This window comes from Osmerus eperlanus, chromosome 10 (genome assembly GCF_963692335.1).
Source record: "Osmerus eperlanus chromosome 10, fOsmEpe2.1, whole genome shotgun sequence".
NCBI classification, from domain to species: domain Eukaryota; kingdom Metazoa; phylum Chordata; class Actinopteri; order Osmeriformes; family Osmeridae; genus Osmerus; species Osmerus eperlanus.
The window spans coordinates 2,840,424-2,854,335 of NC_085027.1; the positions used below are offsets into that span (position 1 = coordinate 2,840,424).

General features: G+C 51.3%; 1 protein-coding gene across 1 annotated transcript in view; it reads right to left on the reverse strand.

Moving 5' to 3' along the window:
* adamtsl3 (ADAMTS-like 3) overlaps positions 1–13,912 on the reverse strand; it is an 87,085-nt gene that overhangs the window by 5,902 nt on the left and 67,271 nt on the right. The window contains exons 18-25 of the mRNA XM_062471588.1: positions 13,653–13,863; positions 13,030–13,209; positions 12,667–12,820; positions 9,068–9,934; positions 8,653–8,890; positions 4,995–5,122; positions 2,945–3,070; positions 244–426 (exon numbers count right to left, since the gene is read on the reverse strand). Coding sequence (XP_062327572.1) covers positions 244–426; positions 2,945–3,070; positions 4,995–5,122; positions 8,653–8,890; positions 9,068–9,934; positions 12,667–12,820; positions 13,030–13,209; positions 13,653–13,863 — 2,087 coding nt within the window. The remainder of the gene's footprint in view (positions 1–243; positions 427–2,944; positions 3,071–4,994; positions 5,123–8,652; positions 8,891–9,067; positions 9,935–12,666; positions 12,821–13,029; positions 13,210–13,652; positions 13,864–13,912) is intronic.

Here is a 13,912-nt window from a genome sequence, read left to right on the forward strand (position 1 = left end):
AACACCTTCTAAGCAGTTGTCTTGTTGTTACGGTAATGTTCCAGTGACCAAGGAATGGCTCCTGGAGATCCGAACTGCTGATCTGTCTGCAAGTGTGTGTGTCTCTGTGTGTGTGTGTGTGTGTGTGTGTGTGTCTGTGAGTGTGTTGAAACACAATTCAGGATTAAAGACCACCCCAGTTTCATGAGTGTGGCCACTCTTTCCAGCTCTGCAGGGTATGTGTGTGTGTGTGTGTCAGCCCACCTTGGACCTGCACCGTGCTGGAGGCAGTGGATGTTCCTAGGGGGTTGGCTGCAGTGCAGGCGTAGGTGCCTTGGCTCTGGAGGCTGACGTTCCTCAGCCACAGCGAGCCCGACGGCAGCAGGACAGAGCCGGTGCCCAGCGGTCTCTCTCTCCTCTGCCAGCTCACTAAGGGCAGGGGCACACCTAGAGGGGGGAGGGGGGCGGGGGCAGGAGGGGGGGCAGGCAACAGGAGAGGAATATCACACAGAGAGAGGAGATGAATATAGAGGGGAAGGGACAGAGAGAACGAGACAGACATTAGAGTCAGAGAAACACAAGAGTGGAAGAGAGAGAGAGAGACAGAGAGAGAGAGAGAGAGAGAGAGAGAGAGAGAGAGAGAGAGAGAGAGAGAGAGAGAGAGAGAGAGAGAGAGAGAGAGAGAGAGAGAGAGAGGGAGAGAGGGAGACGGAGAGAGGGAGAGAGAGAGAGAGAGAGAGAGAGAGAGAGAGAGAGAGAGAGAGAGAGAGAGAGAGAGAGAGAGAGAGAGAGAGAGAGAGAGAGAGAGAGGGATCACACTGGAGGATCATTCCTTTCAGACTGGTCCTCATCACTGAGACAGATCCAGCGAGCCGCCCTGAGCCAAGTCTCCTCAGAGTCATCTCCAGAGCGGCAATAAAAAACACATGGATAGCCTCATTACACCGGCACTGCTGGTCCAGATCTGGGTCCTGTGCCTGAGCATCAGCCAGACACTGGAGGGTGCGTCCGCTTGTGGGCCAGACCATGCATGTGTTATGTGTCAAGAGATTTCCTCTTACTCAGGCTAGCAGCCAGACTAGCTGCCAGGCTAGCAGCCAGGCTAGCAGCCAGGCTAGCAGCCAGGCTAGCTGCCAGGCTAGCTGCCAGGCTAGCAGCCAGGCTAGCAGCCAGGCTAGCTGCCAGGCTAGCAGCCAGGCTAGCTGCCCCTCGTAGCAGACAAACCATCCCCAGTAATGGCTGCAGAATCTGCACAGCATGCGTTCCTCCAGGAGCCGTGATTTTATACACTTCGTACCACTAGAGGGCGTATGTGTAGCACCTCTGTAGTTGAGAGGTGAATTGCCTCTTCAGTTGATTGTGCTGACATGAATGATGATGTTAGACCAGACAGAGGTGGGGTGAGGTCAGAGATGAGGTTTAGTTTGAGATTTAGAGAAGAAGGATCTGCTTTCAGCTTTCTCATTTAGTTACCGAGGTTACCGTCTGCACTCACCCCAGTCAGGTGACCAGATTCGTGTGTCCTCTGACGATGCGGCTGTGAGATTCTGATGAGTAGAATCCGTCTTCCAGGGTTTGTGTGTGCACAGGAACGTGTATGTGTGTGCGTAGCCCGTCTTAGAAGACGACCATCTGTTTCTCGACGGGACATCTCTCAACGATTCAATGTGACAAAAACAAGTCTGTATCTCCTTACACAGACTTAAATAACCCTCTCACTTTCTCACTCTCTCTGCTCCCTCCTCACCCTGTGTCGTCATCTCTCTCTCCCTCCCTCCCTCTCTCTCTGTTTCTCTGACCTCCTTCAAGATAAAATCATATGTTATTTAAGTTTGTTAGTTTTGGCTTTATGGCCTCCCACTCACACACATACAGAATACGCCTACACACACACTGTGCACAAACGTTAAACCCTTCTCTCATCTCATCCAATCACTAGGCGATGAAAGCAGCTTCTAAATCGACTGTTTGTGGCTTGTGCCAGGAGCCATTCTACATAGATATAGCTCTCTGAGTGTGCTTATGTGTGTGTATTTGTGTGTGTGTGTGTAATGTGTATGCATATGTATATGTGTGTGTGTCTATGATATCCAGGTGCTGAGGGGTAGAAGGGTGTGTGTGTGTGTGTGCGCGCGCATGTGTGAATGTGTGAGCATGTGGGTGTGTGTGTACGTGGGAGCCTACTGTGTGTGTGTGTACAGGTGTGTGTGTGTACAGGTGTGTATGTGTGTTTGTGACGTCCATCTGTTGAGGGGCACACAGGTGTGGCTGGCAGCAGGTGGCTCTGCGCCAGGTGATGATTGGGGGAGTAAACCCTGTTGAGACCTGGGATCCAAACCCGCAGCTCAGCCCTCTGCTAGCTATTCAAGGCTCTGTCTCACTCCAGCCCATCCCTTACCTGGCTCCTACTGGCACCAGCTAGTCTTTACCTGACCTGTGTTGTTGACAAGCACCAGGTGTGGGAGGGTGTGGAGAGCGTGCAGACAGCCTCCACAGCCACTCACACGGAGGGACTGCTCCCCCGGACTCTGGGTCTCTTTAAACACATGATTACATCTGTTAATGACCCAGAGAAAATAAATCCTGCAGCCGACCACAGAAGGGCCAGAGCTGTTAGCTGTGGTGGCTTTACACACCATTTCTCCTGCTCTCTCGGCATCTCAACACTGCGCTGCTAAACCAGGCTTTAACGTCAAACTGCCATCCCGAGGCTACAGACAAGATGTAAGAATGTCATTCATTAGGAATGCCTGGGCCTGATTCCACATGGATGCAGGTTGAATCAAAGCCTAGTGTGTTAGAAGCCAGCATTTTAGAGACCTGTTTGTTAGAGGCCAGTGTATATGAAATAGAGTCTGGTCTATTAGAGGCCACTGTATTAAAGGTCATAGTATTAGAGGTCATAGTATCAGAGGCTAGTGTATTCGAGGCAGGTGTTTTGGAGCAGTGTGCCAGTCTGACCCACCTGTGACGGGGCAGTCCAGGGTAAAGTTGGCCCCGGGCCGCAGGCTGATGTGGCTCCCCACCACGGCTCTCATGGCCCCCCCCTGGTCAGACACATTCTTCCAGGACACAGAGATGGCTGGAGGCTCTGCTCACACAGAAACACACACAGTTACACACAGAGTGGCATTGACACTGTACAACAATTACAATTAAAACAATTTATAATTTTTTTGTTAGCATTCCTATTTTGTAGGTCGGAAAAATATTGATTACTTTTTTTTGGGTCATGTTGTGTGTGAAAATCTTAGTTTGAAAACTATTTGGAAAAAAGGTTTGAAATAAGGTTTTGATCGTTTGTTTTAAATTATTTGTAACTAAGGTTGAAACGTTTTTTTGCATTATTGATTGAACAGTTTTTACAAAATATTTTAAAAAATGTTCCTTTAATCATCATATACAGTGAAAGGACAGGGGAGGAGAACAGAGAAACTTAAACAGAGTAAAGTGTTCAGACCGTGCTTGGTAGTGTTGGGTTTAGAGAACAGACAGTGCTTGGTAGTGTTGGGTTTAGAGAACAGACCATGCTTGGTAGTGTTGGGTTTAGAGAACAGACCGTGCTTGGTAGTGTTGGGTTTAGAGAATAGACCGTGCTTGGTAGTGTTGGGTTTAGAGAACAGACCGTGCTTGGTAGTGTTGGGTTTAGAGAACAGACAGTGCTTGGTAGTGTTGGGTTTAGAGAACAGACCGTGCTTGGTAGTGTTGGGTTTAGAGAACAGACAGTGCTTGGTAGTGTTGGGTTTAGAGAACAGACCGTGCTTGGTAGTGTTGGGTTTAGAGAACAGACAGTGCTTGGTAGTGTTGGATTTAGAGAACAGACCGTGCTTGGTAGTGTTGGGTTTAGAGAACAGACAGTGCTTGGTAGTGTTGGGTTTAGAGAACAGACCGTGCTTGGTAGTGTTGGGTTTAGAGAACAGACCGTGCTTGGTAGTGTTGGGTTTAGAGAATAGACAGTGCTTGGTAGTGTTGGGTTTAGAGAACAGACCGTGCTTGGTAGTGTTGGGTTTAGAGAACAGACCGTGCTTGGTAGTGTTGGGTTTAGAGAACAGACCGTGCTTGGTAGTGTTGGGTTTAGAGAATAGACAGTGCTTGGTAGTGTTGGGTTTAGAGAACAGACCGTGCTTGGTAGTGTTGGGTTTAGAGAACAGACCGTGCTTAGTAGTGTTGGGTTTAGAGAATAGACAGTGCTTGGTAGTGTTGGGTTTAGAGAACAGACCGTGCTTGGTAGTGTTGGGTTTAGAGAATAGACCGTGCTTGGTAGTGTTTGGTTTAGAGAACAGACCGTGCTTGGTAGTGTTGGGTTTAGAGAACAGACAGTGCTTGGTAGTGTTGGGTTTAGAGAACAGACCGTGCTTGGTAGTGTTGGGTTTAGAGAATAGACCGTGCTTGGTAGTGTTGGGTTTAGAGAACAGACAGTGCTTGGTAGTGTTGGGTTTAGAGAATAGACAGTGCTTGGTAGTGTTGGGTTTAGAGAATAGACAGTGCTTGGTAGTGTTGGGTTTAGAGAACAGACAGTGCTTGGTAGTGTTGGGTTTAGAGAATAGACAGTGCTTGGTAGTGTTGGGTTTAGAGGACAGTGCTTGGTAGTGTTGGGTTTAGAGAACAGACCGTGCTTGGTAGTGTTGGGTTTACAGAATAGACAGTGCTTGGTAGTGTTGGGTTTAGAGAACAGACCGTGCTTGGTAGTGTTGGGTTTAGAGAATAGACCGTGCTTGGTAGTGTTGGGTTTAGAGAATAGACAGTGCTTGGTAGTGTTGGGTTTAGAGAACAGACCGTGCTTGGTAGTGTTGGGTTTAGAGAATAGACAGTGCTTGGTAGTGTTGGGTTTAGAGAACAGACAGTGCTTGGTAGTGTTGGGTTTAGAGAACAGACAGTGCTTGGTAGTGTTGGGTTTAGAGAACAGACCGTGCTTGGTAGTGTTGGGTTTAGAGAACAGACAGTGCTTGGTAGTGTTGGGTTTAGAGAACAGACAGTGCTTGGTAGTGTTGGGTTTAGAGAACAGGGGGACTCACCAGCCAGTAGCAGCTGCGTGGTCTCTGAGTCTGAGCCTTGGGTGTTGGTGGCAGTGCACCTGTACACCCCTCGATCCGCTGCTCCAGGTAGGGCGATGTGCAGTCCTCCAGAGCTATCCCATGATATCCTGGGGCACAAGAAAACAGCAAAACCTCACGGTCAGAACTTGACATACCGAGGTAAAGTGATGGCTATGGTGGGGTATACTCTGTGGCTGGAGGCTGGGGATGCTAAGCACATGGTAGATGTCCAACCAGGTGTATTTAACACCCATCCTGTCTGCTTGTCCCTGGCTGTGATGACAGACATACAGCCCAACACGTCGGAGCGCGCATCGGAGAAACGTTCTAGAAGGCCTGCGATCGTCAGACAGAAGCAGAACCCTCTGCTGACCACCCAGAAGAACGTCAACATGACGGTGGGCCGCACGGCCTTCCTGACTAACACCACGCGCTCGCTGCTCATTGGTTTATGGATCTCTGTGGGGCTGTGAGGGTCATGATGGTTCCCATCCAAGCCTAAGTAACATCGTCCATACAGCCTCTCCCACCCGCAAGAAGACTCCTGCCTGGCCTGCAGTCTCAGCCCCAACACAGGTCTGAGATCAGCCTAGACCCACCTACATCTCAGCCTTCATCATTAGGAGAGGAAGATGGAAAAATGACCCAGGATCAGTGTTCGGGGTGAACCGTTTACCCTGCTCGGGTTTTCGTGGCTTCTGACTTCCCATTATAACCCAGTATGTTTTACATTGCTCTGCTATATCTACTACTGTTGATGGAAACAGCCCATGGAGGTTCTGCGCTTTATTAGAGGGACCAGGGACCTTACAGGAACGTATAAACCATTAGAGCGTGGAAAATGTGCTGTCATGATCCTGGGAACAGACGCAGGGTGCGACCGCTGCAGTGATGTGGTTCTGCAGACCTCTCTACCTGTAACACAAACCCTGGTTGGGATATCAAGTAGACGCACCAGTTGAATGGTAATGGACGGAAAGTGTAATGCGTTCACTTAGCAGATCTTTCCATGCGAAGTAGCTTACAGTTAACATATTCTTCAGGGGGAGAGGATCCATGTCAAACCGAAGCCCACAGCTTTGAAAATGTCTCTTCAAACCAGTTCAACGATTCAGACAAAAACAAGTTCAGATGTAACTCTTAACTCCAATGGTTTGGACTGGATGCTCTTGGTTGAATGGATGTGTTCTGGTGAATGTGTTAACGTTGTTATGGAGGTCCCAGCCAGTCCAGTCCACTAAGGCCAGCCTGTGTCCTGCTCTCATGTGGTGTTGGCTCCAAGCCCACGTCTCTTTGATAAGAGAAAGCCAAGGCCAGTGGCAGCAGCATCAGAGCTACTCTCACAAGACACAGCTTCACACCTTAGCCATGGGCCCTGTGAATGTCCATCAACCATCCAGACTTCTGCTCTGTTCTCCCTCTCTCTTCTTTCTCTCCTCTCCCCTTCCTCTTTCTCTTTCCTCCCCATCTCTCTCTCTCTTTCTCTCTCCTCTATTCTCTGGACCAGAGTTCAGAGCTGAGTGTGTAAAATTGCGGAAGGACGATGTGAGTCAAGGCCAGCTCTGTGGGAGTTGGATGAAGGGATGGAGGGGTGGATGGGTGGAGGGGTGGGGACAGGGGTGAGGAGCGTTCTGGATGAGTTATGTTCCTCCACAGGATCCTTCAGAGAAGAGAACACGTGCCCAGAGTTCTGCTGCTACAGAGAGAAGAACGTGGAACCGGAACTTCCACGCTGGGTTCTCAGAAGTAACCCTTGGACCAGAACCTGAGTACAAGCATCCCTCTGTTTTTACTGAGGCCACTGCTCCATGCCGACCTCTGACCCTGAGAGGCGTTCTGACACGGCCAAGCCTGCAGATCTGGACGACAGCCCAACACACCCAGACCAGGGTCTGGACCACAGCCCAACACAGACACCCAGACCAGGGTCTGGACCACAGCCCAACACAGACACCCAGATCAGGGTCTGGACCACAGCCCAACACAGACACCCAAACCAGGGTCTGTCACACTGACTTAGGTAGAGGAGCGGGAAAGGCAGGAATGAGGCATGTCGTGAGAGGACTTACAGAAGGAAAACAACTTCTCTTTGGAGCGGTCCGTCAGGCTGGCGTGTGATTGGCATGGCCTCGAGCGAAGCTGTGATGGCTTCCATATGCACGTGTGCGCAGACTGGAGAACCCCCGACGTGAGGAGTTACTCGCGTCTCAGCCGAGGGGTCCAGCTTGGTGTTTTAACACAGACGGGGTTCAGAGAAAAGGCTCTGAATTCTAATTGGACAAATCTTGCGATGCTAACGATTCCAAAGACCTGTGTGTGTGGTCTGTGACTCCAGGCTTAAATGCCATTCAAATGTCATCAATATTTATGACCTTCCTCCGGAGACAGGAAGTCCATAACAGAGTCAAGCTAAATACCACTGAGAAAGGCCACACACCTAATTGATGCTTGCTATTTCCAGGCAACATACAGGGAACGGACATCATACTGAAGTAGACAGTTGTGCATGGAGCTCACCTGCAACGCTAAAATATTTTTGCATACTGCAAAAATACCCTCATAAATGTGAATATGTGTCAATAAATATTTGTTATGAGCTTGCTTATGCTTACAGAAAGTACATTTGGCTGCAGGTGCTGTAAGAAAATTTCACTTGATAAGTTTTAAATAATGTGTAGTTTACTTAAATTAAGTCCCTGGATGAGCCATTTATATATAGATTCAAAATATAAAAACAAGATGATCCCACTCAGATGTTCAGTTTTTGCCGTGCACGGACCAGGTGCAGGGTTAGTTGATCAGCTTGTGGGCGGGGCCTCGGGTCTTGCTTACACCTGAGGAGCAGTGTGTTACCTGAGCTCCACCTGGGTCAGGCCTGCTCTACACCACTCTGTCCTGCCTAACTAGGGGGTGGGGGAACCACACCAAGCTGTTTCATCAGCTGTACGTTGTTGTTGGCACCCAAGCAAACGAGCTAACATACACACTCCACATCTGACAGCAGGTGCTTCATCATCCTCCACAGAAGAGCGTATCTCTCACCCCAGCCTGGCATCAGAGGAGAAGAGAGGAGAGGAGAAGGGAGGAGGAGAGGGGAGGGGAGGGGAGGAGAAGGGAGGAGAGGAGGAGACGAGAGGGGAGGAGAAGCGAGGAGAAGGGAGGAGAGGAGGAGAGGAGAAGGGAGGAGAGGAGGACAGGGGAGGAAGTGAGGGGATGAGAGGAGAGGATAAGAGAGAAGAGGAGAGGAGAAGAGGGATGAGCGGGAGGAGACACAGTTGGGTTGGAAATAAATGTGCCACTCACAAGGGCATGGCTGTCAGGCAGGCGCAGGGGCAGAACGGTCGCGCTGACCCCCATAAACGAGCACACAGGGAGGGCATTGTGCCATGAGGGAGCTGCCTCACCACAGGGCGGACAGGAGCCCAGAGGAGAGGTCTCAGATAACAATATCTAACACAGACCCGCTGAAAGGAAAATTAGCAGCTTTGCAAAACCAAAGGTAACCACAGATCCTATCGCGTAGCTGAGTTTAGATAACGTTGAGGCTGGGATTCAATGCGGAACACTATGTTAGTAATGTACTGTTTGGTGATATACGGCAGCTGTGATCTGCTACATGGAGATTGCGACGTCTGACCTGTCAGAGTTCTGTATCGGCGCTCCGTCTTTGGTCCAGGTGACTTGGGGCTGCGGGGCGCCCTCTGCTGGGCACAGCAGGAGCAGCGAGCGCGTGGTGTTAGTCAGGAAGGCCGTGCGGCCCACCGTCACGTTGACGTTCTTCTGGGCGGTCAGCAGAGGGTTCTGCTTCTGTCTGACGATCACAGGCCTTCTAGAACGTTTCTCCGATGCACGCTCCGACGCGTTGGGCTGTCTGTCTGTCATCACAGCCAGGGACAAGCAGACAGGATGGGTGTTAAATACACCTGGTTGGACATCTACCTAGGTGCCAAACACTCATGACTGGAACTATAAAGGTCCAGTAATACTATATATGTTATAATAATGAATGATGATACATGTGTGATGATCTACACACAGATATGGAGTTTTACCTTTAGGGTGTCCTAGCTCCTGCCTGGTCCACTGTCCAGGGGTGCTCTGGGGCGGGGAGGGCTGGGTGAGCAGAGAGTAGATGAGATGAGAGGCCTGGTCCTGGCTGATCTCTCCTGCCTCTGCCTGCAGGCTGATGTTCCTCAGGCTCTCCAGGGGCCATGCCTGCTGGTCCTCCTCCCCACTAGGGGGCAGCACTGACACCCTGGGCCCTGTGAGGCTGGGTGTGTTCAGGCAGCGAGGCAGCCAGTCCAGCTCAGCGGTGGGGGCGGCCCGCCCCAGTCCGCCCGGGCCAGAGCTGGGATCTGATTCGTTCTCCGAAGAAGGCCTGTCCATCAGCCTACTGTCACTGCCAATCAGTTTGAGGGTGAAGGTGTCGGAGGTGGGGCCGGCGATGCACAGGTAGACCCCGCTGTCCCCAGCCTCCAGACTGTGGATCTTCAGGGAGCCAGACTTGGTGATCCCGAGGCGCTTGGAGTTAGGAAGGGGAAGGCCGTCCTTCTGCCAGCGGATGTAGGTCTTCTGGAACCTTCTGACTGGACACTTGATGACAAGGGAGGTCTTGGGGAGGAGGTAGGCCCGCCCACCGATGGTCAGGTGGAGGCGTTTCTCCTGGCGGGTCTGGATGTAGATGTGCTGGACGCCCAGGATCAGAGGGCAGCGCTTCAGCGCCATGTGCCCGCCATCCCTCACTGGCTCCTTGCCTGGCTCCGTCACCAGCTCTTTCCTTGTCTCCTTTCCTGTCTCCTTGATGGTGTCCTTCAGCGGCTCCTTGTTTGGCTCCTTTTCTGTCCCCTTGATTGTCTCCTTCACCGGCTCCTTGACTGGTTCCTTCGCTGTGTCCTTGGGCCTCATGTGTTTCTTGTGCTCTGGGGGGGGAGAGGCAGAAGGAAGGAACAGCATGTCAAACAGTCAGCTTCATGGCCAGTTTACTGCAGCTTTCTTCTCTGTAGAAGTTAGTCACACAAAGAACCACTAAGCAGTAAAGTAGATCTATGGAAGGAAACTGCATTTGTACGTCATAGGTTTAACAAGAATTGTATTTAGTCAGTTGCTGTGGCAAGCCAGGTGCTAGCTATGTTTTCAGCTGAATGATGTTGATTCAATATGCAGCAACTATTGCAGGACAAAGTCACCTTTGTTCATGTGATTGTGTGTCATTATCCTGATCTCTGATGAATGAGGGTCATAGTTACACTGTGAAGCCATGGAACCTCCCTCTAACTCCAGGAGTATGTGGAACTGATAGTGCGGATTTGCTATCTGATAAGAGATAAGGTCTGGCCTGGAGACTGCAGGCTTGGGGTGCGGCCAGCTCTCGCTGGGAGGGGACTCTGCGGTAAGCACGATAGCAAAGAATTATAAACCCCCGGTTAACACTGGGTCAGTCTCTCCAAACAGCCCTGACACACAGCTGAGATCACCCAGCCCCAGGCCAGCTGACCCCCCAGGTGGAGCTCTCACTGGCAGATTTACACACTGGACACCCTGCCTAACACAACCCCCTACCCTCCATACTCCTTCTGGATCAGGAAGGGAGAGGGAATACAGGCACACTGCTACGCTCACCAGGAGAACCCACACCGCTAAATTCAGCAGGAGAACCCACACTGCTACGTTCACCTGGAGAACCCACACTGCTACATTCACCAGGAGAACCCACACCGCTAAATTAAGCAGGAGAACCCACACTGCTACGTTCACCTGGAGAACCCACACCGCTACATTCACCAGGAGAACCCACACCGCTACATTCACCAGGAGAACCCACACTGCTACGTTCACCAGGAGAACCCACACTGCTACGTTCACCTGGAGAACCCACACCGCTACATTCACCAGGAGAACCCACACCGCTACATTCACCAGGAGAACCTACACTGCTAAATTCAGCAGGAGAACCCACACCGCTAATTTCACCAAGGAATTTCACGGGAGTCAGGTGGCTGAGCGGTTAGGGAGTCGGGCTAGTAATCTGAAGGTTTCCAGTTCGATTCCCGGCCATGCCAAATGACGTTGTGTCTTTGGGCAAGGCTCTTCACCCTACTTGCCTCGGGGGGAATGTCCCTGTACTTACTGTAAGTCACTCTGGATAAGAGTGTCTGCTAAATGACTAAATGTAAATGCTACATTCACCAGTAGAACCCACACCGCTATATTCACCAGGAGAACCCAGACCGCTACATTCACCAGGAGAACCCAGACCGCTATATTCACCAGGAGAACCCAGACCGCTACGTTCACCAGGAGAACCCAGACCAGAGCAGATGGCTGTACAACATTGTGCTATGTGTTTTAGGTAGGGACCAGGAAACTCTGCAGTCTATTTATATGTCTATCATATCACACGTGTGTGCATATGCACACACACAGATACACACACACATTCATAAAACTGTGTATCCTTAAGACTCAGTCATAACCTCACATTGACCTTAGTCCTCATTAGCCAATAGTATTTATGGAGATGGAGCAGCTGGAAAGGACAGCTTCTCAAACACACATGCACACACACCCTACCACATACACAAATACACACCCCACCACACACAAACATAAACACGCACGCAGACACAGGATCTGCAGTGACATTTGCAAGGCATTCAATCATGTGTTTTATGGCTCCTGTCCCTGTTGAGGTAAGGTTAGGGTTTGGAGGAAGAACTGCAAACTCACACTGCGAATTCCTCCCACATAGTAAACTCTGGCTCACAGGGAGCACTGGGACAATGAGACCAGCCCCCTTCCCCCTGACACCTCTCTCTCTCTCTCTCTCTCTCTCTCTCTCTCTCTCTCTCTCTCTCTCTCTCTCTCTCAAACACACACACACACACACACACACACACACACATGCACCTGTACACACACACACACTCCAACAGTGGGACGTTCCAGTGAATGTGGGACCAGTGGAATGTTCCAGTCTGTAGTTCTGTTCTAGCGGTTGTAGTGAGAAGTCGTGAACAGCAGGACCACCATCTGAACTTCCCTCTGAACCTCCCCAGCATTCTCCTGCCCTGCTCTGGGCTGCTCTGATCTGCTCTGGGCTGCTCTGATCTGCTCAGGGCTGTTCTGAACTGCTCAGGGCTGCTCAGGGCTGCTCTGGACTCACTGACTCATTCTGCGTGTGTTTGAAGCTAAGATGTGTTTTTCCTGATAACGTTCCTTTTTCTCAAATTGCTCGGTTCAGATGTCAAAGCTCAAAGTGAGAGCTGTGTGTGTTGATGGAGTGATAAACGTCTGGTTAGGGACGGGCTGCTGGTGTGTTCTCAGCCTCTGGAGTAATCAGCTCCCAGGCTCGCAGCTCCAGTCTCTTCTCTCACGCACACACTGCACCCAGAGCGTCACAGCTGCTTAGTCTGGCGTGTCACATGTCCATACAGTTCCACTGTACTGAGTCCTGACATCAGATAGCTTCAGCCAAGAGTTTCACACACACACACACACACACACACACACACACACACACACATACAGACATGCTGAGACAGAGTATGTTGTATGAGTGTTCTCGTGTTGCAGGAGTGTTTTGGTGTGAGTGTGTGTGTATAGTGTGTGTGTTCAGATGTGTGTGCAGTGTTCAGGTGTGTGTGTCTCTTACTGGGGCAGGTCATCATGCGGCAGGTGCGTACTAGCGGGGGGGAGGCCAGGCCGGAGCAGATGCCCCTGGACAGGGTGACCTGCTGACCCCACGCCGTCAGCCTCCGACACACAGGCTCCCGACGCTGAACTCCCAGTCCACAGGAGACGGAGCACTGCAACACACACACACACATACACACACACACGCACAGAAACACACACACACAGAGACACATACACAGACGCACAGGTTGTACAGCCAGTTTTCACTGATGAAGAGACAACACGGTTGAATGTTTTACCCTACACTGTAGACTCTACACTGTAGGGAGTGATGTTTGCCCCTGGTTCATAATGGGGTCTTTTCCACCCTTCCCCTCACCTTGGCCCACTCCCCCCCAGCCATGTAGGGCATACAGTCTGTCCGGGCGCAGGCCCTATGGGGGGGCGGTCTGGTCCCCTGGCAGGCCCCGCCCACCAGCCTCCTGTAGGCCCCTGACGACAGCAGCTGCTTACAGAAGACCTTCCTCACCTGCACCCCTCCTCCGCAGGACTGAGAACACTGGAGGGCAGACAGTCACACTGGTGTTAGACGCTCCTCAAACCTCCACCGATTCAGCATGGACACACACACACACACACACGCTCGCTCACACACACGCACCCACACATATCTGAACACACACACCTCAACATACATACATACATACCTGAACACACACACACGCTCGCTCACACACACGCACCCACACATATCTGAACACACACACCTCAACATACATACATACATACCTGAACACACACACACGCTCGCTCACACACACAAACCCACACATATATCTGAATATAGCCTACGCACCTCAACATACATACATACATACCTGAACACACGCACACACCGACACACACCCACCGACACACCCACCGACACACACACACACACCGACACACACACACCCACCGACACACACACACCCACCGACACACACACACAGGCCTGCGCACCTCCTGCCAGGGCTCAGTGTCCCAGGCGGGGGGGCAGTCCAGCTGGTTGCAGGGCTGCAGGATTGGGGGTTTAAACTCCCTGCACTGGTCCTCCGACACGCTCACACCGTCCTGCTGCTGCAGAGAGCGCGTCTGCATGCAGTACACACTCCTGGTCTGGATCCCCACCCCGCACGACGCCGAGCAGCGCGTCCACGCCGTCACCTCCCATCTGGTGGCACACACACACACACACAGACACACACACACACGCACGCACA